The sequence below is a fragment of the Camelus dromedarius genome, chromosome 9 (assembly GCF_036321535.1).
Source record: "Camelus dromedarius isolate mCamDro1 chromosome 9, mCamDro1.pat, whole genome shotgun sequence".
NCBI classification, from domain to species: domain Eukaryota; kingdom Metazoa; phylum Chordata; class Mammalia; order Artiodactyla; family Camelidae; genus Camelus; species Camelus dromedarius.
The window spans coordinates 74,378,872-74,404,702 of NC_087444.1; the positions used below are offsets into that span (position 1 = coordinate 74,378,872).

Genomic DNA, 25,831 nt, shown 5'->3' on the forward strand with positions numbered 1-25,831 from the left:
AAAGAACGGACTAGGGAGTCGAAGAACGTGGGGTTCGGAGAAGAGGAGCTGCGTAGAACGGGGGAGGCCCAAGAGTGGAGAATCAGGCGGGTAGAAGGAGTCTGAGGGATAGGGATTGAATGGAGCGCCGGGATTGGACGCAAGGATTCGAAGGGGGCGGGATAGAACGCAGCGATTTGAAGGAGGCGGGGATAGAAGATTGGAAGGGGGAGGGGATAAAACCCGGGACTTACACCCGGCGAGGCACGAGACAGAAATCAGCGTTATTGAATGTTAGATAGCCGGAGGTGTACAGGGGCTCCGGAGGCCCGTCGACCAAGTCGTGGATTCGTAGCACTGGAATTGGACATATGCAAGTGGGAGGCATGGACCCGGCGCTCTAAATCGGGGGTCGCGGAGGTGTACCCGGGCTTGGTCCCCAGGATCCGATCGGCGGACCCCTGACTCAACGTGGTAAGTGCCAGACTGGAGTGGCCCGAGCTCCTGCGGGGGCTGGAGGACTGTGTCTTGGGTCGGGCATGCGGGCCTCTCCATCAGTTGTTCTCGACGCTAGCCTCTGCTCTCAGTCTCAGCATCGCTGCCCGCAAGGCATGCGCAGTAGGGTGCTCCCTCCCCCATCCCCTCCAGCCCGGGCCACAGCAGAGCGGACAAATTTATAAAAAGCCCCCATCCAACTGCCCCCTCACTCCCCCTCACCCTCCGCCTTAGAATGGGAAGCGGAAATGGGATGGACAATGCCAACGTCCGGCAGGTGTTCATTTCAAATGGGTTTGGGACTAATGTTTTTCCCATAATGCCGCAACTCACCCTGGACTGGTTTCCCTCCCCGACCCTCGAATTTTGAAAGCCCTTTGAGGCGAGGGGGAGCACTGTCCCCGCACCATGTTCTCAGAATAGCCGCAAAAGGGGTGCGTTCACAGAGGCTCCCAATCAACGTCCCCCGACACTGGAGTCTTCGCTCAGGAACTTAAAGACCTTAAAGACCTTTCAGGTGGTTAGCGAAGGGTGAGCTGGCGTTCTATATACTCCTGGGTCTGCGGGGTTAGGGGCTGGGGGGGGGGGTCCTGGAGAATGACCCTCTGTCCTCCTCCCGGGGCTGTAGGCGTGAAATGGCTGAAGCGCACCAAGCCGTGGACTTCCGACCTTCGCTGACTTCGGACCCGGGGAAAGTGGAGCTCAGTGCCCCCGTGTTGCAGGAGATCTACCTCTCCGGACTGCGCTCGTGGAAAAGGCATCTCTCTCGTTTCTGGGTGAGGAGGGCTGTGGCTTGGTTTCCTTCCGGGAATCCAGTTACCTGCTTCCGGGATGCCTGAGGCCCACTTCCGGCATTCTAGTGGTCCCATTTCTGGGTTCCTGTCACCCCATCTGGGAATTTTGATGTCTATTTCCAGGGCCCCTTGAAGCTATTTCCAGGCTCTCTGTGGCTCACTTCTGGGATCCTCAACCTCACCCCCTGAGAATCCCTATTCACCTCTTGTACCCACTTCCTGGACCCCCTCCCCACACTCCCCACACCCGCAAACACAATTTCCACCCCAGTTTTTAGAACTCAGTCCCCTTACGGTGGTGCACCTCTCACCATTCCCTTCCATCTCCAGGCTCTAAACAAGGTGCTCCCCATTCCAGAACTCCATGGCCGGATTAAGATCTTGGGTAGCTCACATCCCATCCTGAAGGACCCCCTTTCCCATAGCTCTCACCTACTGTATCTGAGAGCCCCCTCCGTACCCATGCTCTGAACCCCCAGTACCCCTCTCCAGCGTGTCTGCCCCAGGGTCCCCAGTTCTAGAACTCTGGCATCATCTAGATGAGGGGTCTCCCTGCGGGTCACACCCTCTGTCTGTGAACAGAAGTCTTGAACACCTGTGGGGTCAGCCAGGACTGAGTTTGAATCCTGGCTCTGCCACTTACTAGCTGTGTGGCCTTGGGTCAGTGCTCCATTCTGAGCCTCAGTTTCCCCATGTGTAAAGCAGGGGTGTTGATGACATTTCCCTCAAAGAACAGTTGTAAGGATTAAATGAATGCTTCCATTTAAGCACTGAGTAAAATGCTTAGCTTGGGGCAAGTGCTGAGTCAGTGTTAGCTTTTGATAATAATATTGTTCTTCATTCACCAAATATCTGTGGAGCATTTGTTCAGGGTCTGGCATTGTTTGGGGCCACTGGGGACATAGCAGGGAGCAAAATGGACAGTCCTTCCCTCGTGGAGCTCTTGATCTCATTGGAGGAGAAGGCAATAAAGGAGAGAAATAAGCAAAACGCAGAGTATGTTACATGGTGACATGTGCTATGGAGGACAATAAAGCGGGTGAGGAAGACGGAGCCTGGAGGTGCTGTAATAAAACAATGAGGCAGTCCAGGAGTGTCTCTGGAAGCTGGGACACTTGAGCAGGCTGGATCACACTTCTAGGGCCACATTGGTTGTTAAAATCATTGTTAAAATTGAGGCATTATTTGTTCCAGTGGGTAAACAGCCACTACCTCAGACCCCCAATAATTCCCCTTCAGTCCTACCCCTGGAACCCCTACCCTGGGCCTCAGTCCAATCCAGCAACCAAAGTGTTAACAAGTGGCCATTAACCACTGGTTAAATGGTTAAATCCATAAACACACACACATATATGCACAAATGTATATATTTAAACAGAGAGAATTATATACATAATAATATGCAGATTTTTCAAGTGTACAGTCCTTGAGTTTTGTGATGATTTTGTAACCTGTGTGATACCTGTATAACCAGCTCCCCATCAAGATCGTATTGCCATCATTCTAACGCACCCATTTCCAGCCAGCGCCCCCCACCTCACCCTCACTGCAAGGCAACCGCTGTTCTGATTTCTACACGTAGAGATGGATTTTGACTGGTGTGGCTCTTTCAGATATTTTGACTGTCACGCCTGTATTCGAGTCACCTCTGAAGCTCTTTCCTAAGTCAGGTGTCCCCTAAGCCAATGGACCCCGGTAGACCATCACATTAGTATTACTTGATCATTGTGATAATAATAATCCTTTCCTTTCTATCATGTTGCTGCCTCTCTCCCTGATGGTCCCTCGGTTTCTTCACTTATAAAATGGGAATCTTGACAGTCCCTGCCTCGAAGGATTGTTGTAAGCATTGATTGTCTTAGTAGAAGGCCTTGTTCACAGAAATTTCCACTCTAGCATTGCCATTCTCATCTTGTGTGCCATATAGGTGCTGTGTGACCTCTGGCATTTAGTAATGTCTTTGGACCTCTGTTTCCTGATTTCTAAAATCCTGTTAGGTAGTAGTGTGTCCCTGGCTCTATACTAAGCAAGCCCTTTAAATCTGTTGTTCACCTCTTTCTCATTAGAGCCTTCTGTGGTGGTCCCATTTTACAGATGAAGAAACAGAAGCCCAGAGAGCTGCTTTCACTTTCCCCAGGTCACACAGCTGCTAAGATGTAGAAGTAGCGGCAGAGCTAAAATTAGCAGTCTGGTTCTGGAGCCCATGCTGCTGCCCCACGATCCTGGGCTGCTTCTCTAGAATGTGGTCTCAATACCTACACCTTAGAGCTATTGCGAATTACGTGCAGGGGGTCATTGGGCCAAGTGTGTGGCACAGGGTCTAGCACTTAGTGGGTGGTTCATTGGAAAGGAGGTTAGAGCGTCCCCTGAAATGGCTTCCAAACGAATATGAAATTCCAAGATACAGCAGACCCCGGAGTAGGGTACCTTGCAGTGTCTCCTGCTGCATTACGGTCACAAGGCATCTGCACAGTTTGTGATTGACAGTTCATCCTGGCACCAGTGGACCTGAGCAACCTGCCTTTTACTATCGCCATTAGCACTCACTTCATTCTGGTCTGACCTCCCTGGAGGCAGGACCTAGATTGGTCTGTTCCTCACTGTGTCTCAGCCACCCAGTTCAGTGCTGAATCAGTAGTGAAGAATGGCGATCAGTAGAGGTGATAATCAATTAAATAGGTGCTCTTTCCTCTCCACAGAACGACTTTCTCACAGGTGTGTTCCCTGCGAGCCCCCTCAGCTGGCTGTTCCTCTTCAGTGCAATCCAGCTTGCCTGGTTCCTCCAACTGGATCCTTCCCTAGGACTGATGGAGAAAATCAAAGAGTCACTGCCAGACTGGTGAGGTCCCCCACTTCAGCCCAGTGACCTCCTAATCCCCTTCTCTCCAGCCAGTAAGTTTATCTATCAGAATGACATGCCTGCTAAAGAAAAGTAGCTTCTGAGATCTACTTGGGGTCAGATTAATAAAAGTATGGCATCAACAAAAAGGAGGTGATTTTCCATCTTCTCCCTGCACACTTTCCATCCTGGCTGCTTCTTGCTAGAGGGATGGTGGCAAACTAGACAATGATAGGTATGGTTATAGATACTAACAGAAGTATGAGCTCTGTTAGTCTATAGTTGGCCACAGACCTCACCATTCCTGGTGTCAGGGTCTTCACCTGTAATGTGGGAGTAATAATTGCTTCTGAGAGTGGGTGGATGGAGTGGTTGAATTGTTATAACTGTTGGAAAAGTTTTGGAAACCAGATGCGGGTGAAGTGGCAAGTTCTAACTCTTGGATTAGTCTTTCTGGTGAAGAAGGTTCAGATTTTGTGCAGACAGCCTCAAAGGGTAGATCTGGGATCAGAAGTAGAAATTTCCAGGAAGGCTAGATTTACCTAGTCTACAGAGGGGAAGTGACTCACACCAAGTTCTCCAGGTGGGATTTGCTCGCAAGCTATCTGATTGCAACTTTGCAATCATGTTGATTTCCTAGGCTTGAGTTTGCATTGGAGCCACCTGGGAGCCTTGTTAAAACACTGATTGCTGGGCCAAATGCCAAGAGCTTGTGTCTTCATAGATTTGGGTGTGGCCCAGGAATTGACATCTGTAACATGCTGCCAGGTGGTGGTGCTGCTGCTGGTCCCACACTTTGAGAACCACTGCCTTAGAGTGTAATTTGATATCTGGTTTATTTCAATAGAAATACCAGCTCCCATTTATTGAGCACCTGCCAGTTTCCATGGGAACTGATTTTAGAAGCTTTCTGTCTCTACAATTCTGGGGCAGGGGTGGGGGCAGAAGTGTGTGTGGTGAGAGAGGGTCACACTCAGTACATCACAAATGAGGAAACTGGACTTTTTCTGATTGATTCTAATTCTACAAGATATACATCCAACAGCCAGAAGACCAGAGTCAGAGAATGTTAAGAAGGGCAAGTGCTGGGTGGGGATGCGCAGGGAGGGGAGACCCAGGCCCATTCTCTTTCTCTCCCCACCAGGGGTGGACAGCACCACAGGCTTCGGGGGGTCCTGGCAGCTGCGCTGTTTGCTTCATGTCTGTGGGGAGCTCTGATCTTCACGCTTCATGTGGCCCTGAGGCTACTTCTGTCCTACCACGGCTGGCTCCTTGAACCCCACGGAGCCATGTCCTCACCCACCAAGACCTGGCTGGTATGGGAGGGTCAGAGCCCTACTCAAGCTCTCTCTGTCCCATTCTTTGGGTTGCCACACTCCCGCAGTACCTGGTCCCGGGCTTCAGTGAGGAGTTTAATGAACCACTAACTCCAGCTTTCCGCCAGGCCCTGGTCCGCATCTTCTCCGGCCGCCACCCAATGCTCTTCAGTTACCAACGCTCCCTGCCGCGCCAGCCCGTGCCCTCCGTGCAGGACACCGTGCGCAAGGTGGGCCAGGCACCCCGGGATGGGGCGGGAGGCGGCCGGGGCCGGGCGAGGGGCGTGACCTACCCTCTTCCCCTCCTTGCCCGTCAGTATCTGGAGTCTGTCCGACCCGTCCTCTCAGACGAGGCCTTCGACTGGACTGCGGCCCTAGCGCAGGAATTCCTGAGGCTGCAGGCATCGCTGCTGCAGTGGTACCTACAGCTCAAGTCCTGGTGGGCGTCCAATTACGTGAGTCCCGAATCCTTTTGGCAAAGGTTCTGAGCCCGCGCTCCCAACCCAGAATTTATGCCCAGCCCCGTGACACGCCCACTTTCCCCACGCCGTGCGGAGATTGGAGCCTCATCTCTGACTTGCCCCGCCCCCACCCTCAGTATTCTGAGCCCCGCCCCTACGCTCCAATAGTATAAACCCAGCCCTAGATGCTCCAATATTCTGAGCTCCACTCTACTCTCCAGTATCCTGAACCCTGTCAATCCTGTGCCAACATTTTGAGCCCCACCCAACATGCTCCAACTGAACCCAGCTCGTCGAGAATCTAAGCTCTGCCCCCAGGACCCGCCCACATCCAGAGCTCTGCCCCCAACCCTCCAGTATTTAAACCAGAATTCCAGGCCCCTGCCAATATTTTTGTGCCTCTGCTGACCATCTAAAACTCTAAGCCCCGCTCCCAGAATAGTTCTCATTTCCTACACCCTCTCTCTGCAAAGACGCGTGCCCCAAATGGGCTTCTGTTCTGATTTCACGAGCTAAGTTCTTGAACGCACTCTGAGTAGAGCTCCTTGAGAAACTGAGGCATAGAGCCAGTCAGAGATTCACCCAAACCGCATCTTCCAGGCCTCCCATTCTGTAGGAAGTCATAAACAGCTCTCTGGCAGCATGTGATAAGGTGGAGGTAGTGATGAAATGACCGATGGGGTGATGTGAGTGTCTTGGGGGACATGGTCAAAAGAGGCCGCAGCTGGATGAGAGGCTCAGGGTTTCGGGAGGACAAGCTATTGGGGCTGAGCCTTGAGGGTTGGAGAGAATTTGAACCTGCCAGCTTGGTAGGAAGGAATGGCCCGAGCAAAGGCGAGAAGGTAGTAATGTTGCAGAACAAAGTTTCGGAAGGGTGATGGTCATGAGAGGTGATGGTGGAGGGTAGGGAGAGGCTTGAACTCCGGCTGAGAGCCCTTGACTTTTTCTTCTGGGTACTAGGGAGCCATGAGAGGATTCTGAAGGGGGGAGGCCGGGCAGCTCTGGTGTTGGGGAAAGACTGGAGGGGAGACGCTGGGGGCTGGGAGGCTGGAGAGGAGGCTGGGTGAAGATCCAGGGGAGAGGACGAGGCCAGAGAGGGGGCTGTGGGACAGGGGACCAAGCAGGGGGAGTCAGGGGGCAGGAGAGTGGGGCTGGGAACTGCCAGGATGTAGGGGTGGAGGAGGGAAATGGCGAGGATAAAATCCTCGGGTCTCACCTGGTAATTAGGAGGACTGAGCAGCTCTGCCTGAGATGTGGAGAAGGGGGGCAACTTTGGGGTGAAGACACGGAGCTCTGGAGGCAGGTGTGACTAGCCTGGGGGGTCCAGGGGAGACGTCCCTGGGCAGCCAGAGACCTGGGTGAGGGCTGGGGAAAGAGACCTGAACTCTGACAGCAAATGAGAGCCTTCAGCTGTAGAAGGTATGGAAACATTGGACTTGGATGAGAATATCAGAAGGGAGACTGCAGAGTGGGAAGGGAAGAGCATGTGAGACAGAGCCCAGAGGTGCAGCAGCATGGAAGGGTCCATCAGACAAGCCAGATGGAAGCACTGAGACATGTCTGCAGAGGTAGGACGGAAGCCAGGCCTCAGTTTTTTTTTTTTTCTTCATGCTTTTGGACCAGATTCTGCTCTTAAAAAATATATATATATACATATATATATACACACACACACTGTATAACATATAAATAATATACTAGTTATATGTAAATAATATATAAACATAATAAGTATATTATAAATGTAAATATATAAGTATACATATGAATAATATATACACACACCATGTATATTTTACTGTTTTTAAATTGAAGTATAGTCAGTTACAATGTGTCAATTTCTGGTGTACAGCATAATGTCCCAGTTATGCATATGTATACATATATTCATTTTCATACTACTTTTCATTAAAGGCTATTACAAGATATTGAATATAATTCCCTGTGCTATACAGAAGAAATTTGTTTTTTATCTATTTTTATATATAGTGGTTAACATTTGCAAATCTCAAACTCCCAAATTTATCAAAGTTGTTTTTGAGTCAGACTTATCCGTATCTCCCTGTTTTTCACACAGCTTCATCCTCTGTGTTGTCAAGAACCTTGGCAATGTAGCATTTCCTAAAGTCCTATAATCTACCTTGGCAGACAAGGGTAGAGCGTGTGCTTAGCATGCACAAAATCCTGGGTTCAATCCCCAGTATCTCCATTTTAAAAAAAATTTCTTTTAATAAATTGATAAACCTATAATCTACCTAAAGTCATTGGTGCAGGGCACTAAAGCGACTTTTTTGTAAAACTAGACTAATTTTTACTTTGCTTTGGAGATTTTCTAACTTAGTCTGATTCATCGCTAACTCCCCTGCCCCCCATCCCAACCATTTGGTTCCTGGAGGTTAAACTTGCTCCACAATTATCTCCAAGATTTTCTTCTGCGTCATAGGCTTCAGCAAGCTTTGATGCTGGTATCTTTTTTCCTTTTTAAAAAATGGTACATGATATACATATAATGTTACAATGTTATATATATTGTAAAATACACAGATCTTACATGTATATCTTGATGAAGTTTTATGGATGCATATAACCAGATAACACCTGCCTAGATCAAAGCAGAGAAATTTTCTAGCATTTGCTGGAACCTTCTGGGTTTTTCCAGAAGATGTTGCACATTTCCAGAGAATGACAACAGCATACTATCTGGTCTAAGTGTAAGGAAGTGTAAGATGCCATCAACTTTAAGACATAAGCAAACAGGGATGTCTTCATAGAGTCTATGAGATTCTATGACATAGAAGAAAGGAAAACATCTAGAAAACATTCAAGTCCTCTCTGACCACCTCCCTTTAATTCTTGTGTCTCTCACCACTGCCTATGAGAAACACTGTTGTTAGAGTCCTTTCTGAGTATATACATACATATATTTGTGCCCAGGGAGCTATATATATATTTTAAAGTATACACATTTTGTATATATACTATATATAATTTTAAAGTATATAATAATATCATATATTATATAACATATTATGCATTAAATATATGTAATATAAATATACATCATTTTAACTATGATTAAAATATACATAATATAAAATTTGCCATTGTAACCATTTTTAAGTGTACAATTCAGTAGTACTAAATATATTCAATGTTGTGTAACCATCACTAGTCTCTATTTCTAGAATCTTTTCCTCATCCCAAACTGAAACTCTGTACCCATTAGGCAAAAGATCCCGACCTCCAGGTAACCTCACTGCTACTTTCTGTCTCTATGAATTTGCTTCTTTTAGATTTTTCATGAAAGTGGAATCATATGCTATTTTCCCTTTTGTGTCTGACTCATTTCACTTAGTGTAATGTTTTCAGGGTTCATCCTTGTTGTAACCTGAATCAGAACTTCGGTTCCTTTTATATATATTGTATATATTTTATATATATATAATATATACATATTTTAATTGAAGTATAGTCAGTTTACAATTTAGTGTCAGTTTCTGGTGTACAGCATAAGGCTTCATTGAGACATGAACATACATATATTCGCTTTCATATTCTTTTTCACTATAAGCTACTACAAGATATGAATATAGTTCCCTGTACTATACAGTATGAACTTGTTGTTTATTTATTTTATACATATTAGTTAGTATCTGCAAATCTCATACTCCCAATTTCTCTCTTCCCACTTTCTTTCCCCCCTGGTAACCATAAATTTGTTTTCTATGTCTGTGAGTCTAGAACTTCATTCTTTTGGATATTAACGTTCCATTGTAGGGATAGGCCACATTTGGGTTGTCTGTTTATCAATTTGGTGGACACTTGGGTCTTAGCAGTATTTTTTAGAATCTTGGATGGGATAGTTTCACAGATCTTATTGTGTGCCTAGCTTTTTTCACTCTGTAACCTGTTTTGGTGCTCATACTGCATCAGTAATATAGAGGTACCTTGTCCTTTTTAACAGCTATGTAGTATTCCATAACACGAGGGTAGCGTGATTTAGCTAACTGATCCCCCATGGATGGATTTCTAGATTATTGCTAGTTACTGATCATGATTGCCTCCTTCATGAGCCCCATCCTCCCTGTTTGACATAGCAGAGTCTTAGGGGGGCTCCCCCATCCCACTCTTCCCCAACCTGTCCCCACCCCCACTCCCCCACCCTCTCCCATCTGCGCATCTCTCTGCCCCACTCCCAGGTCAGTGACTGGTGGGAAGAATTTGTGTACCTGCGCTCCCGGAACTCACTGATGGTGAACAGCAACTATTATATGATGGTAAGAAGGGGAGAAGGGGATTGGGAGCTGGGGAGGGGATGGAGTTCATACTTCCCTGGGCCTGATGTTGTGGTGTCTGGGTAGAATGTGGAGTTTAGGGTCAGTGACCCGAATCACAGTCTGGAATTCACCATCCCACCCTCTGTTGGGTTCAAGATCTCTGTTTGGGGTCCGTGCACCAATCGCAGGCAAACCTGATCCCAGGTATTTTCTCTCTCCCCTCGGCTGCCCCTCCCAGGACTTCCTGTACGTCACGCCCACCCCGGTGCAGGCAGCTCGGGCGGGGAACGCCGTCCATGCCCTCCTTCTGTACCGCCACCGCCTGAACCGCCAGGAGATCCTGCCAGTAAGAGGGCTGCCCCCGTGGGCTGGGGATGGAGGATGTGGTCCTGTGACCACGGAGCCACGTGGGTCCTGGGAGGCAGGTCACCAGCCCATGGTCTCCTGCAGACTCTGCTGATGGGAATGAGGCCATTATGCTCTGCTCAGTATGAGAAGATATTCAACACCACACGAATCCCAGGGGTCCAAAAAGGTGAGCCCCCTTTCGCCTCCTCACTGACAGAGGCAGAACAGTGTAGTGGCCAAGAGCATGTTCTCTGGAGCCAGCCTGCCTGGGTTAGAATCTCAGCTCCATAGCTCCCTTGCTGTATGACCTTGGGCAAGTTATGACCCTCTCTGAGCCTCAGTTTGCTCTTCTCTAAAATGGGATAATAAGGGTACATAGGGTGGTCAGGATGAAAGGAGTGCTTAGGGCAGTGCAGACCACTTGAGACATGCCTAATAAAGCTGCTGCTTCTCCTTCTTCTCCTCCTCCTTCTTCAATGGAGGTACTGGGAATTGAACCCAGGACCTCATGCATGCGACACATGCAGTCTACCACTGAGCTATATCTGCCCCCCATTACTCTTGGTCTTATAATGTATCACCGCTAGACCACATTCGCCACCTCCGTGACAGCCGACACGTGGCCGTCTTCCACCGGGGCCGATTCTTCCGCGTGGGGACCCACTCCCAAAGCGGCCTGCTATCCCCGCGGGCCCTGGAGCAGCAGTTCCAGCGAATCCTGGATGACCCCTCCCCCTCCTGCCCCCACGAGGAGCATCTGGCCGCCCTGACCGCTGCTCCCAGGTAAGGGTCAGAGATCAGTGGGCCCGGACGCCCAGCCAGCATCCTGAGGTTGCGAGCCGAATGGAGGCTGGGTAGGGCGGAGGGCCAGCCTGGACTCAGGCACGTCCCCCAACAGGGACATGTGGGCTCAGGTGCGAAGGTCCCTGAAGACCCAGGCCGAGGAAGCCCTAGAGGCCGTCGAAGGTGCCGCTTTCTTTGTATCACTGGACTCCGAGCCCGCGGGGGTCTCCAGGGAGGACCCCGCAGCCTCCTTAGATGCCTACGCCCACGCCCTGCTGGCCGGCAGGGGCTACGACCGGTGAGTCAGACCCGGGGATTTGGACCCTACCCCGCCTGTGATCCCAGACCCAATGCATTGAGACCTGGGGACCTCTGCAGCAGATAACCCCTAGACCTGGGACCCCAGATCCAGAACCACACATTTAAGGACCACCAAACCCTGGACCTGAACTCTTAGACCTTGAGAGACTCTAGACCTGGGACAACAGACTCAGACTCCCAGACCTGGGGACCCCAGATCTGAGGATTAACAAATGCCAAACCTGGGACCTGCTCGACCCAGAGACCCCACCCCACCCCCACCAGACCTCAAGCCTGGGGACCTCGGACTCAATACAGCAGACCGTGGAATACTCAGACCTAAATGTATGTGCCCTAAGCCCAGGACCCCTGACCTGGGACCTCCAAACCTAGAGATCCTCAGGCAACTTCCCAGATGCCCACCAGGCACCACTCTGATTTCCAAGGCTCTCCGCACCATAAGCCCTGACCTTTTCTCAACACATTGTCTCAGAATCCCTGAACTCTCCAAACCTTTCAGAGACCATCAGAACCGCCTGGGGAGACCCCACCTTCTTAGAGTTCCCCACACCAGGACCCCAGCCCCAGTTCCTGGAGCTACCCACTCAAAACCCCCTCAGTTCCCACGGAGAGGCACCCCGACTTCCCTCCTGGCCTGACTCTTCGGTGACCAGTCTGAATTCTCCCCCCACAGCTGGTTTGACAAATCCTTCTCGCTGATCGTCTTCTCCAACGGGAGGCTGGGCCTCAGTGTAGAGCACTCATGGGCCGACTGCCCCATCTCAGGGCACATGTGGGAGGTAGGGCAGCTGACAGCCCCCCCGCCCCCGGGACTGCCACCCCCCCATCCACCGCCATTTCTGCAGATCTTTCTCTCCAGGGCCTTAGGGTCAGAGGAGAAATGGAGTCTTGGGGAGAGGCCGAGACCTGACCAGGGTCACCTAGCAAAGAAGGGTTTCTGGGGTTATGCCCTTCCTTTGATGAATGGGCTTTTGGGGCTCAGAGAAGGGAAGTGATTTGCCCAGAGTCACAGAGCCAGAAGTTGCAGAGCGAGAAAAACCCTCTAGAGGGCTCTGAGGCTGCAGTATGAGGCCTTCCAACCCCATTACCTTGAGTAAGAACCATCTTCCTGCTTGGGTTTGCTGTGTGGCCTTAGGTAAGTTCCTCTCCTCCTCTGAGTCTGAGTTTCTGCTCTATCAGGTGAAAGGCTTGGCTTTTCTTTTATCTCCAAGCTCCCATCCAATGCTAAGAACCTGAGCATCTCTGTTTTATTTAGTTCCTAGCTCATCCTAGGGCGTGGTGTCTGCACCCTACCAGGTTCCCAGTCTTCCATGGGGTGGCATGAGGGGTTGGATGTGACCCAGGGTGCAGGTCAGGCATGTATGTGGGCAAGGGAGCCGCTTCCAGATCTTGAGAGCAGCCCCAGGTAAGCACCAATTCCTCTGTGCCTGTTTCTTGCTTATAAAGTGGGAATTTGGGACCTTTGATTATATTGGTCAATCACCAATGTCAGTTCAATTCAATCTCAGACCCTTCACTACCTGTTAACACATCATCTCTGCATATTGACTTTTTTTTTCATTTAATATTTCTTTTTTTACATCTTTTTTGGGGGGAGAGTTGGATTTTTTGTGGGGGTGGGGGTAATTAGGTTCATTAATTTATTTACTTATTTTTAGTGGAGGTACTGAGAATTAAGCCAGGACCTCGTGCATGGTTAGCACACACTCTACCACCGAGCTATACCTTCCCCCTCTGCATATTGACTCTGAATAAAGAGATGTCATGTAGAATAAGGTAAAGAGAAATGCAAACTCTAAGACATAAAGCGAGATGTTCTGCTCCTGTTATATTTCTAATGTCATAATGAGGATATTAATCCCTTCTTTCTAGGGTTGTTGTGAGAATTCAGTGGAAGGCTGGCAGGTAGTAGGTGCTCCATCGGGACTGATTTAAAATATTTGACAACCAGCAGGGCGTGGGCTCCACTGAATCACAATGGATGCTGACCCCTGGAAGCCCATATTATGCCCAGCTTTATCTCTCCTGTCCTGGGATTGTGGCAGGAGGAGTCCTCAGGAGGGCTGGGATAGCCATTGGTGGCTCTTTATCTAGCAGTCAGAAGTACAAGGGCAGGGGATAGTGTACAGCTTCAGTGGCAGAGTGTGTGCTTAGCATGCATGAGGTCCTGTGTTCAACCCCTTATACCTCCATTTTAAAAAGTACTAGTATTAGCCTTGCTCTCAGTGAGCATGACCCTGAGAACCTACCCAGAAACATCAGAGGTTCCAACCCCTAGAAGGGACTTAAGAAAAGAGATCCCTGGTTAGGTGGCCCTTGGTCCAGAGGGAGGAAGGAACTCTGACAGCTTCCGTTTGCACACAGTTCACTCTGGCCACAGAATGCTTTCAGCTGGGCTACTCAACAGATGGGCACTGCAAGGGGGATCCTGACCCCACGCTGCCTCAGCCCCAGCGGCTGTACTGGGACCTTCCAGACAAGGTGAGAGACCAGATTTCTAGGCCTCTCTTCCAAGTTCCCAAATTCCTGACTTTGACTCTTACCTCATCCCAGTCCCCAATCTCAACCAAAAAATCAACCCCATGCCTAACCCCAACTCCAAACCCACCCCCCCACCCCCAAATCATGCCAAACTCATCCCCAACCTCAAACCCCCAACCTTATCTCCAATCTAACCTCATCCCAACCACGTCCCCAACTCCAACCCCTACCCCAAACCAACCCTTTCCCCAACACCCAACCTCATGCTCGATCCCCAACCCCATCTCCATACCCAACCTCCACTTCATTCTAGCTCTAACTCAAACGCAACTTCCTCTTCACCTCAAACTCATCTCCATCCCCAACAATCACCATTCTTAAATTCAGTCCCATCTCCAACCCCAACCCCATCCTCAAACCTAAACCCATTCCATACCCAACCCAGACCCCATCCCCAACTCCAATTCAGTCCTCATACCCAGCCCCATTCCCTGTCCCATCCCTATCTCCAATCCCAATCCCATCCTGACCATCACTGCCATCCCTCTTCCCATCTTTGTCCCCATTTTCATATTCCACCCCAACCTAACTCCATTCCCATCTCCACTTTCAGACCCATTCCAAACTCTAACCTACCCCTATCTGTAACCCCAGCCATTCCTCCCTCCCTCCTTCTCTGGCAGATCCATCTATCCATCTCTCTAGCCCTGAGGGGAGCCAAGACCTTGTCTGGAAACATCGACTGCCACGTCTTCCCCTTCTCCCACTTTGGCAAGAGCTTCATAAAATGCTGTCACCTCTCTTCAGACAGTTTCATCCAGACAGCCTTGCAGCTGGCCCACTTCCGGGTCAGTTGGGTTCCCAGCCCTAGCCCCCTCTCAGGACCTCTCTTCCCCTGGGCCCCCAAGACCTGCCTCATCAGTCCCTTTAATGACGTCTTGGTGACTGCCATGGTGGGTCCACCATCTTGATTTCTCTCTCCCAACCACGTGTTCCTGGGTGGGAGAAGGCTGGAGGTCCAGACAGAGGTGGGTCAAGTCTGTGAAGTCTTTGAGCCTAGCTGACAGGCTCCTCTTATCCTTGCCCCCCAGGACAGGGGTCAGTTCTGCCTGACTTATGAGTCAACCATGACTCGCTTGTTCCTGGAAGGCCGGACCGAGACGGTACGTTCTTGCACGAGGGAGGCCTGCAACTTTGTGAAAGCCATGGAGGACAAAGAGAAGACAGTGGGTGTGGGCCTCATCTGAGGCTTCGGTCATTCCCACGTTCTCACTCACACATTTAGAAACATTAAGGAGCACCTTCTGATGGCCAGGCCCCATGATGGTACACAGGCAGAACCAGGCATGGTCTGTGACCTCCAGGAGCTCAGTGATGGAGGGGGACAGAGATAATTCAGGAGAATGTGATACATGCTTTAATGAGGGTCACACAGAGCACGTGGGGGAGGACCCAAGAGGGAGCCCTGGTTCCACAATGTAGCTCTATTTAACCTCTGTGTGACCTTGTAACTTCCATTTGTTACGATTCCTCAGGGTCCTTATTTAACCTCTCTACTCAGAGCCCCCCAGGCACCTCTGTTCCCTCTCCCCCTTACTTATGAAGTATTGCGGTTCAATGGAAGGAGTTTGGGTCCTAGAGTCAGACAGACCCAGGAATCCACCTGATTCTGCTTTGCTCTGTGACCCTGGGCAAGCGACTTCCCCTCTCTGTTTCCCTTCTGCGAAATAGTTGATATCTCTGCCTTGCAGGGATGTTGCAAGCTGGGTTGAGGCCGGGGTGTGACAGGCCCCAGCAGTAAGCCCCCTCCCTGTCTTTCCATGACCTGTGACCTCCCCCGGGATCCCAGGACGCACAGTGCCTCGCCCTGTTCCGCCTGGCGGTGGACAAGCACCAGGCTCTGCTGAAGGCAGCGATGAGCGGACAGGGGGTTGACCGTCACCTCTTTGCTCTCTACATCGTGTCCCAACTCCTCCACCTACAATCACCCTTCCTGGACCAGGTTGGGGTGCAGGGAAAAGATTAAAAAGGAAAGTGGCAAACCATGGGAGAAGGGAGGCACTTCCGGGGCAAGGAGGGCGAGACTGAAAAAAGGAGTATTAACCCAGGAGTTAGGGAGCCGGGGCAGAGCGAAAGGGAGAGGGGAAATGGCACATGGGGAGAGGGGCGTGGTCAGAGATGAGGGGCGTGGTCAGGGGAAGAAGAATGTGGTCCAGGAGAAGGGTTGGGGTTTGAAAGGGAGAGGGGCGTGGTTCCGAGGACCAGGAGAGGAGGGCGGGTTCTGGGAGAAGCTGAGAGAGGTGTGGTCAAAAAAGCAGAAGAGCAGAGGGATGAGGTCAGGTAGACCAAGGGAAGAGGGGCAGATGGGCCGATTTAGGGAAATAGGCAGTTCAGCCAAGGCAACACGGACTTGCGGGTCTGATTGTCTTTATTGCACATGTAACCTGTCCCTGCACATGACTCCTGTCCCTCAGGTTCACTCGGAGCAGTGGCAGCTGGCCACGAGCCAGATTCCTGTTCAGCAAATCCACCTGTTTGATGTCCAGAATTACCCCGACTACGTTTCCTCTGGTGGTGGATTTGGGCCTGTGAGTGGAACAGGGACCTGAGGCAGGAGGGGGCTGGGGGTCTGCACGTCTACCTAGTAGGAGAGGTGGGGAGTGGGGGCTCTTTTATTCCCCTTATTCTGTCCCTCTCCAGGCCGATGACCACGGTTATGGGGTTTCTTACATCTTCACGGGAGACGAGGCTATCACCTTCCACATCTCCAGCAAAAAGTCAAGCACAAGAACGGTGAGCCTAACCCCCACACACCCTCTCCTCCCTCAGCCTAGGAGTCCGAACTCCCAGCTCCCTACTGTCCCATGATCCAGGTCCCAATCTCCAACCCCCTCAGCCCTCCGACTCAGGGGTCAGGGGACCCAGCCTCTTGTTTCTCAGCCCCTAGGAGCTCCTATCCCAGTTTCCCCTGGGCATGACACATTTCTCCTTCCAGGACTCCCACCGGCTGGGGCAACACATCAAGGATGCATTGTTGGACGTGGCCGCCCTGTTCCAGGAGGGGCAGCGTCTTAAGCGCCGGTGCAGAGGGTCAGGGGAGGAGGACTCGGAGCACAGCTGTGGCTCTCTCCCCTGCCACACTGGGGGCTCTCGGGCACCCATGACACCCACCAACTTTTGACACCTTCCAGCAGGGAGCTGGTCTCCCCAGGAACTAGGGGGATGGTCTCTATGGCGGGCTGGTGCAGGACAGAGGCAGCCTGTTTGGGTTTGGAAATCTCACATCTGGTCTAATAAAGATGTGTAAGCTGGGTGTGTGGTTTCTGCTGTGCTCCTGGCCTGGGCGAGGGTGGGAGAGGTGAGGATCGTATCAGGGTGGAGGAGGAGAAAAGTTCCCATCCATCTCCAGGCCCCACCATGAATTCCCAGTTACAATCACTACTTCAGCCTCGACCCCCAACCTGCCCAGTTTATTGCCTTCCCAGCTCCAGTCATAAGAAACGCAACCATTCAAGGACCATCCCAGTCAGACAACCCCACAAGCTCTCATTAGTTTAGCTCCTGCTGCCCCAACACCAACTCCCCACCCCCAACTTAGAGGTTGATGCCAATCCAGCCACTCCAGTTGACATCTCCCAAATGAATCCCCCGAGACTCTTATTACCTAACCCCAAACCCAGCCATTCCAACCTTCACCTCAATGACAGATTCGTTTGAGTGATGGACTAGAAATGCACTAGCTCATGTCCACTGCCCTAACCTCCTCCAGGTTTCTAACATCCAGTGATCCAATGACACCACATCTCACTATACCCAACAACCCAACCACAATTTGAAGCATACAACCAACACAAAAACATCCAACCCCAAACTCCACCCACCCCACCAAAATTTCCTTCCAATCTCCACCATCACCCAAACTTAAACTTGACCCATAGTTAATGGCTTTAAATACCACACTCCTCTACCACACCCACCAGCCTGAGCTCATAACACCAACCCCATCTAACCACACCAAAGCCCCAGTCATCCAACCCACCACTGCCATAATTCCATGACTCCAAGTCCCATTGCTTCCACAGAGTCAAGCATAATAACACCAGCCCAACATCCAAATCAAAATCCCGAGCACCTTAGTTTCCACCAGCCCAACCTCCACATGCAACTCACCAACTGTAGCAGTTTCCAAAAATGTCCCCAAGTATTCTGACATTCCTCCTCCCAAAAGGTGGAGCTTAATTCCTCTCCCCTTGAGTGTGGACTGACTTAAGTGACTCTTTTCTTGTAACTAAAAGATTATAGTAGAAGTGAATAGGACACAAAAGACATTCTGGCTTCCTTCTTGCTCTCTCTCTGAATTGCTTGCTCTGGGGGAAGTCACAGGTGGGGGCAGGTGCTGAGAAGCAGGTGCTGGTGCAGCAGTGGTGAATGTCATGGGGTCTGGCCCCTCTCCTGATGCAGCTTATTGGTGTCTTCTGGCCCCACTGATGCCTGATCTAGGTTCCACCTTCTGATGGCTCCCTGTGGAATACACCCAACTTGAAATATTTGGGAGTTCCAACAGAATAAACTCATGATGGGCCATGCTGGCTGCGTGTCACATGATGTAACTGTGTTCTTAGGCTCCGTCTCTGCAAGGGGTCAGTTGCACATCAGGAGCTCCCTTTGAACGGTGCATTGCCTTGTTTCAGAACGCTGAGGTCGACACTGCGCTTTCCCCTTTCAGGGAAGAAACTCTTGGCAGAAAGTCTGCATGACATCTTTGCCAATCTACAGATACTTCTAGTATCACAGGGTCTGCTGTGTCCCAATCGGCAGGGCTGTCTGCCTTACAGCTGGTACCAGTCCCTTCCTGACCTGGGAGTCACTCAAAGCTGGAAGTCTTCCTTATTATCTATAAAATGAATTGGAGCAGTATTTCCCAGTGTGTAATATGCTTCCTCCAAACCTGAAGACACCTAAACCAGTAGAATGAAGACCACGGGCTTCTTTCTTAGTGGTAAGATGTGGTATCTGTTCTTCCCTTTGGGTTAGTACTCCCCACGCCTCTGATGCCCGGGCTCCTAAACCCTCCCTGATGTGGTAGGTCCTTGAAACTTTGTAAACTTTACTTCCCACCCTCTGGAGGGCACATATCTTAGCAATACCCCAACGCACTAGCTACTGCTTGTTTATCCAGTCTGACTAACATGATATTATTAATAGGGTGAACCAATGTGGTTTCTTTTTTAATTGAAGTGTAGTTGATTTACAATGTTGTGTTAGTTTCCGGTGTACAGCATAGTTATTCAGTTATATATATATATATATATATATATATATATATATAACTGAATGAAATAAATTATAAATTATTTATAAATTATAAATTATTTCATTCAGTTATATATATATAACTGAATGAAATAAATATATATATTTATTTCATTTTCTTTCTCATTATAGGTTATTACAAGATATTGAATATAGTTCCCTGTGCTATATGGTAGGTCTTTGTTTATCTATTTTGTATATGGTAGTTTGTATCTGCTAATCCCAAACTTCTAATCTATACCTTCCCCACTTTTCCCCTTTAGTAACCATAGGTTTGTTTTCTATGTCTGTGAGTCTCTTTCTATTTTGTAAATAAATTCATTTGTGTCATTTTTAGATCCCATACATAAGACATCATATGATACTTGTCTTTGTCTGACTTACTTTACTTAGTGTGATAATCTCTAGGTCCATCCATGTTGCTGCAAATGGCATAATTTCATTCTTTTTGATGGCTGAGTAGTATTCCATTGTATAATACACATCACATAAAAAAAATACATACCACATCTTATTTATCCAGTCATCTCTTGATGGAAATTTAGGTTGCTTCTGTGTCGTGGCTACTGTAAATAGTGCTGCTGTGAACACTGGAGTTGCATGTATCTTTTTTAGTTAGAGCTTTCTCCAGGTATATGCTCAGAAGTGGAATTGCTGGATCATATGGTAACTCTATTTTTAATTTTTTAAGGAACCTCCATACTGTTCTCCACAGTGGCTGCACCAGATTATATGTCCACCAATGGTGTAGGAGGGTTCCATTTTCTCCACACCCTCTCTAGCATTTATTGTTTGTGAACTTTTATGATGGCCATTCTGACCAGTTTGAGGTGACACCTCATTGTAGTTTTGATTTGCATTTCTCTGATAATTAGTGGTATTGAGCATCTTTTCTTGTGCCTGTTGACTATCCGTATGTCTTCATAGGAGAAATGTCTGTTTAGGTCTTCTGCCCATTTTTTTTAAGGTTTTATTTTATTTATTTTGGGGGGAGGAGGTAATTAGGCCTATTTATTTATTTATTTTTAGAGGAGGTACTGGGGATTGAACCCACTTGAGCTATACCCTTCCCCCTTCTGCCCATTTTTTTTTATTGCATTGTTTGCTTTTTTATTATTGAGTTGTATGAGCTAATGTAGTGCTTTGGGGAACATTTAAGTCAGTACTGTGAGCCACACATGCAATTAAAAATCATTAACATCTCATGAATCTGCTTTGGAGGACAATACTGTGAAGATGTCGATTGCTATCCAAAACCATCTACAGATTCAAGGCAATCCCTATCCAAGTCCAGTGAGTTTTTAAAAATAAAAATAGACAAATCTATATGGAACTTCAAGGACCCTGAATAGCCTAAGCAATCCTGAAAAAGAACAAAGTTGGAGATCTCACACTTTCTGACTGCAAAAGTTATTATAAAGTTACAATAATCAAAATAGTGTGGTACTGGCATAAAGGCAGACCTATGGACCAATGGAATAGAATAAAAGCCCAGGAGAAATCCTCATATATAAGGTCAAATGATCTTTGGCAAGGGTGCCAAGACCATTCAATGGGGGAAAGGACAGTCTTTTCAGCAAATGATGTCAGGAAAACTGGATATCCACGTGCAAAAGAACAAAGTCGGATCCTCTTCTTACACCATATACAAAAGTGGACTCAAAATGGATCAAAGACCTAACTGTAAGAGCTAAAATTATAAAAATTTTAAAATATAAAATTATGTGTGTGTGTAAATATATATATATATATATATATATTTTTTTTTCTGTAAAAAGCTTTATTGGACTTTATTTGTTTCCGTTTGGTCCATGGCTTGGGAGAAGGCTCCACCGTGGCTAAAAAGTTGCCTAGCAGCTGCAGAGAGAGGCTTCAGGTAGAAGCCCTAACACCAGGGGGACACCAGAGGGGCTCCTCAAAGTCCTCTGGGTTCCAGAGGCTCCTAGTGGAACCTCTGGAAGAGATACTCACTCGCCCAGCTCAGCCTGGGACTGGCCAGACTGCGGCGATTTCAGGTGGTGGACCATCTTCTTGATGAGTTTCACCTCTTCACCTGGGAAGTGGATCACCAGGAAGTCATAGAGGTGTGAGCCTGCCGCGGGCCGAACCCGGGGCAGGCAGATCAAAATGGCCTGGTCCAGAACCATGGCAGCTTCCATAGCGTCCCGGGTTTTACCCCAACTCGTCTCGCGACGGATCCTGGAGGAAGGCGCAGACTCCGTGCTGGTTTTGAATTTTTAAGAGATGCTCTGCCCCCTCCCTCCTCTCCTCAGCCAGTTCTCGGAAAAAGTGGCCCACTCTCTCCAGAGCCACAGTGTGGAGGTGAAATAGAAGCCCCGCGGGAAAAGATGGCGGGAACAATGGTTACCAGGGGGCGATGCCAGGAGTGCTAACTCCGCCTTCTGAGTGCCTAACCGGACAAAGAAGGCCAGCGCGAGCGCAGAGGGCCGGAGGCGCGCTGCTGAGGGCAACTCCTGCCAGGGGCACCTTGGGGACCCTCACTAGAGAGAGGTAGGTGAAGGAGGCCTGCAGATGCCTGTTGACCAGGTGGTTGATGGAGGCTTCAACCTCGCTGGAATAATTCTAACCAATCTGGGAGCTCATGGTTGCTTGGTAATAAGGAGTTAAGTTCATACAATGGTGTTGGCTGTCCTGGAGGCTGAGGATAGGCGAGTGGCTGGTTCTGAAGGTTTCAACTGGAAAAAATGGTTGAAGGATGGTCCGAGGCTGGAGGAAGAGGTGTCTCTCGGTCTGTTCTGTCCAAACACTGTTGAAGAAAGACACAGATCTGCGAGACCGCCAAGTGCACTCAATAAAACCCCTAAAAGAAAACATAGGAGCAAAAGAAAAAGTACTGGGGAAAAAAAGAGAGAGAGGAAAAAAAAGAAAACATAGAGGCAAAGCTTCATGACACTGGATTTGGCAATGACCCCTGGGCTTGGCTATGACAGCCAAAGCATAGGCAACAAAAGGGAAAATAGTTAACTGGCACTCCATCAAAGTTTTAAAATTTTGTGCATCCCAGGACACAATCAATAGAGTGAAATGACGGCTGCCATGATGGAAGAATATATTTTCATGTCATATATCTGACAAGGGGTTAATACCAGATATATGACATTATTCCTACAACCGAACAACAGCAATAAACAAACAACCCCATTGAAAAATGGGCCAAGGACTTGAATCGACATTTCTCCAGAGAAGATAGACAAAGGAGCACATGAAAAGATGTTCCCGGCAGTTGCCAGGAGCTGGGAAGTGGGAGGAATGGAGAATGAGGTTTTGTTTAATGGGTGCAGAGTTTCTGTTTGGGATGATGAAAAGCTCTGGAAATAGATGGTGCTGATGGTTACATGACATTGTGAATGTAATGAATGCCACAGAAATGCACACTTACATGGTTCAAATGGTAAATTTTATGTGATGTACATTTCACCACAGTGTTCAAAGCCATCCCTTCCATTTGTTCACGATCCTGCAACCTGGGTTGAGTTGACCTCACTGTGGTCACTGGTCACTACTTAAAGCTGAAGGGTCAGCAGGACATTAAGATGGCCAAGATGCTCCCTCTCCAGGAGGTCTCTTCAAGAAATCTCTCCAACAGGGCAGCCTGACTTATTCTAGGGCAGCCCACAGCTCCCCCTGGGGACAAAAATGGAGAGGCCAGGCCTCCTTAAGCTTAGATCTGGAACTGGCTTAGCATCACTTCCACCATGTTCTACTGGTGAAAGCAAGTGGCTAGGTCAGATTGAAAGGGAGGGACCTACATAGGGTGTGAACTTTGGGATTGATGACTCACTGAGCTGCTAATGAAACTGACTACCTCCTAGTTAAGTTTGTGTGTTCCTGCAGCCACCTGTTCCCCCAGGAGTGGTGGGGGTGGGGGCTCCCTAGTTCCAACTTTCATGATCAGAGGAGGTAATAGCTAAACACTGGAGGGGTGCTTCTGCACTGTCGTTCTGAGAGACTTTCCTGGAGACATAGCCCAGGGTCCAATCCTCCATCCCTTCCTGACAGTTTCTTTATTTCCTTGTAGTAAATTCATTCTGCTTAAAATAACCAGGGTGGTTTCTGTTACCACCAGTTGAATTTTTACAAACCCCCAGCTTCCAGGGGTTTGCAGCCATCTTTGGCATTCCTTGAAGCATCACCCCATCTCTGCCTTTATGTCCATTTTATTATTTTCCTATGGAAAAAGTTGCTTCTCTCATCTATTTATTTCTTTATTTCATCTATTATCTATATTCTTTATCTCATCTATTATTTCTTCAGAAGACCTTTAGAATAACTGGGTCAGCTCCTTTAAAAAAATAATCTTATTGGGATTTTGATTAAATTTACATTAAAACCACGATATGACTTGGATAGAATTAACTTCAGCACAACATTTGGGCTAGCTATCCAGGGAAAACAGTCTCCCAAGTATTCAAGTACTCTTTAAAAGTTATATGTGGTGGGAAGGGAAGGTATAGCTCAGTGGTAGAGTGTGTGCTTAGCATGCATGAGGTTCTGGGTTCAATTTCCAATACCTCCGTTAAAATAAATATATAAATAAACCTAATTCCCATCCAAATTTAAAAACAAATTAAAAAATAAGTTTAAAAAAGATATATTTGGACCTTAGGGGAGTGGAATTGGATTACTCATAGTTGCTGGTCCTTGGCACGCACTATTGTTATGTGTGCAATTATTAAGCTATTATCTCTTGGTTTCATATCTGCTCCCCCATACTGGGCCTCGTGAATCTGAGACTGGGACTCTGTAAACCGCACTTTTTTGCCAACTGGCTGTGTTAGACTCGGCCAATAGGGGGCACCCAAGGGACTATAGAAGCCTGGAGGAAGCACTAGAACTGGGCTCTTCCTGTTTGCTCTATGCTTATTTCCTGTCAGTTTCTTGTTCCCATCAGCATTACCCAGCACAGCTTCTTTACCCGAGCTGAGGCAGTTCCTTCCTGTAGCGGCTGCTAAGTCTACTTTGCAGTTTTTTCCAAATCTTACACACCCTCGGAGATGCCAGCACCATTTCGGCATGCTTCTGGAGAAGGTCCCAGTCTCTGGTGGTCCTCTGAGCTTACATATACCTGCACCAGCTGAGTAGTCCTCCCTCTTCACTGTCTGAGTTTCATTTTCAATGACCCTCTCATCCAAGTGTTTAGTTTTCATAATTTTCACTTGTATCCTTTGTTTTTCCTGCACCAGGAGCAGGAGCTGCTTCCTGTCATTACTTCCCCTATAGTACCATAGGGCTTTCTTTCTGCCTTTTCAGTTACCTAGTTACCAATGCTTTATATGTAAGAAACATTTCTTTATATGAAATCATCTCTGTTAAAATAACTGGTGTGATTTCTGTCTCCTGAACATACCTTGACTGACACCAATATTTGCCACAGGAAGCAGATTCTCAAAGATGGGGTTTTGGAGATGACTTAGTTGGTTTTTAGGGTCTGAACACAGTGATGAGCTCCTTGCCAAGAAATGGGGCGCTAGGAAACCATAGATGTAGTGGCATCATGGTAAAAGCGTGTGTTAGCATCCATGTTGACTGTGATGAGGCTCCAAATGAGTGCCTTGGGGGATCCAGTGGCTGCTACAATTAACCATTATAGCACTACAGTGGCCACAAGGATTGTGATATTCAGTGGCTTCTTCTGAGGGCTCTGACATGCTTAACGGAAGAACATTATGAGCTCAGGTCTTTAAACTCTCAGCTCTAGTCACAGACAGAGAACCAAAGAGCTTCTATGGAAACCCTAGAAGAATTTCATTTCTTGTAAACACAGTGCCAACAGGGCTAAAAATCCAACAGAAATTAAAACTGTGTGGGCTCCAGCATTAAAGCCTCGCTAAGTCTCTAATAGGAAGGTTTGGGCATCTATTGGGAAGGAGTGGGACCCTGCGACTTACAATGGGGATATTTGGTTGAATGCAGATAAAACTGAGAGTCTTTTTTAATTAAATTATATTAAATTAAATTTAAATTTTATTTTTTTAACATTTTTATTGTGGTATGTTTCCTGTACACTAAACTACACATGTTTCAGATGTACACTTTGATGGATTTTGATAGATGTATACACCAATGAAACCACTACCACAATCAAGATAGCTAACATTTCCATCACTCCCCAAAAGGTGCAATTTTCAAATTCCCAATTTATCCCTTTCTACCCCCTTAAACCCCTTGTGACCATAAGTTTATTCTCTATGTCTGTGAGTCTGTTTCTGTTTTGTAGATAAGTTTGTTTGGGTCCTTTTTTTTATATTCCACGTGTAAGTGATATCATATGCCATTTTTCTTTCTCTTTCTGGCTGACTTCACTTAGAATGATGATCTCCAGGTCCATTCATGTTGCTGTAAATGTCATTATTTATTCTTTTTTATGGTTGAGTGGCATTCCATTGTGTGTGTGTGTATACAT

General features: G+C 48.1%; 1 protein-coding gene across 1 annotated transcript; it reads left to right on the forward strand.

Moving 5' to 3' along the window:
- The first annotated feature begins 9 nt into the window (after positions 1-9).
- On the forward strand, positions 10-17,407 carry CPT1C (carnitine palmitoyltransferase 1C). The gene is made up of 19 exons (XM_010993175.3): positions 10-453; positions 1,103-1,250; positions 3,968-4,107; positions 5,252-5,423; positions 5,552-5,653; positions 5,741-5,878; positions 10,084-10,161; positions 10,400-10,507; positions 10,612-10,696; positions 11,097-11,292; positions 11,408-11,590; positions 12,287-12,392; positions 13,978-14,094; positions 14,778-14,942; positions 15,186-15,320; positions 15,944-16,096; positions 16,569-16,682; positions 16,795-16,887; positions 17,090-17,407. Exons 2-19 carry the CDS (start codon positions 1,110-1,112, stop codon positions 17,273-17,275), a joined length of 2,412 nt encoding a protein of 803 aa, XP_010991477.1. The 5' UTR covers positions 10-453; positions 1,103-1,109; the 3' UTR covers positions 17,276-17,407.
- The last annotated feature ends 8,424 nt before the right edge of the window (positions 17,408-25,831 follow it).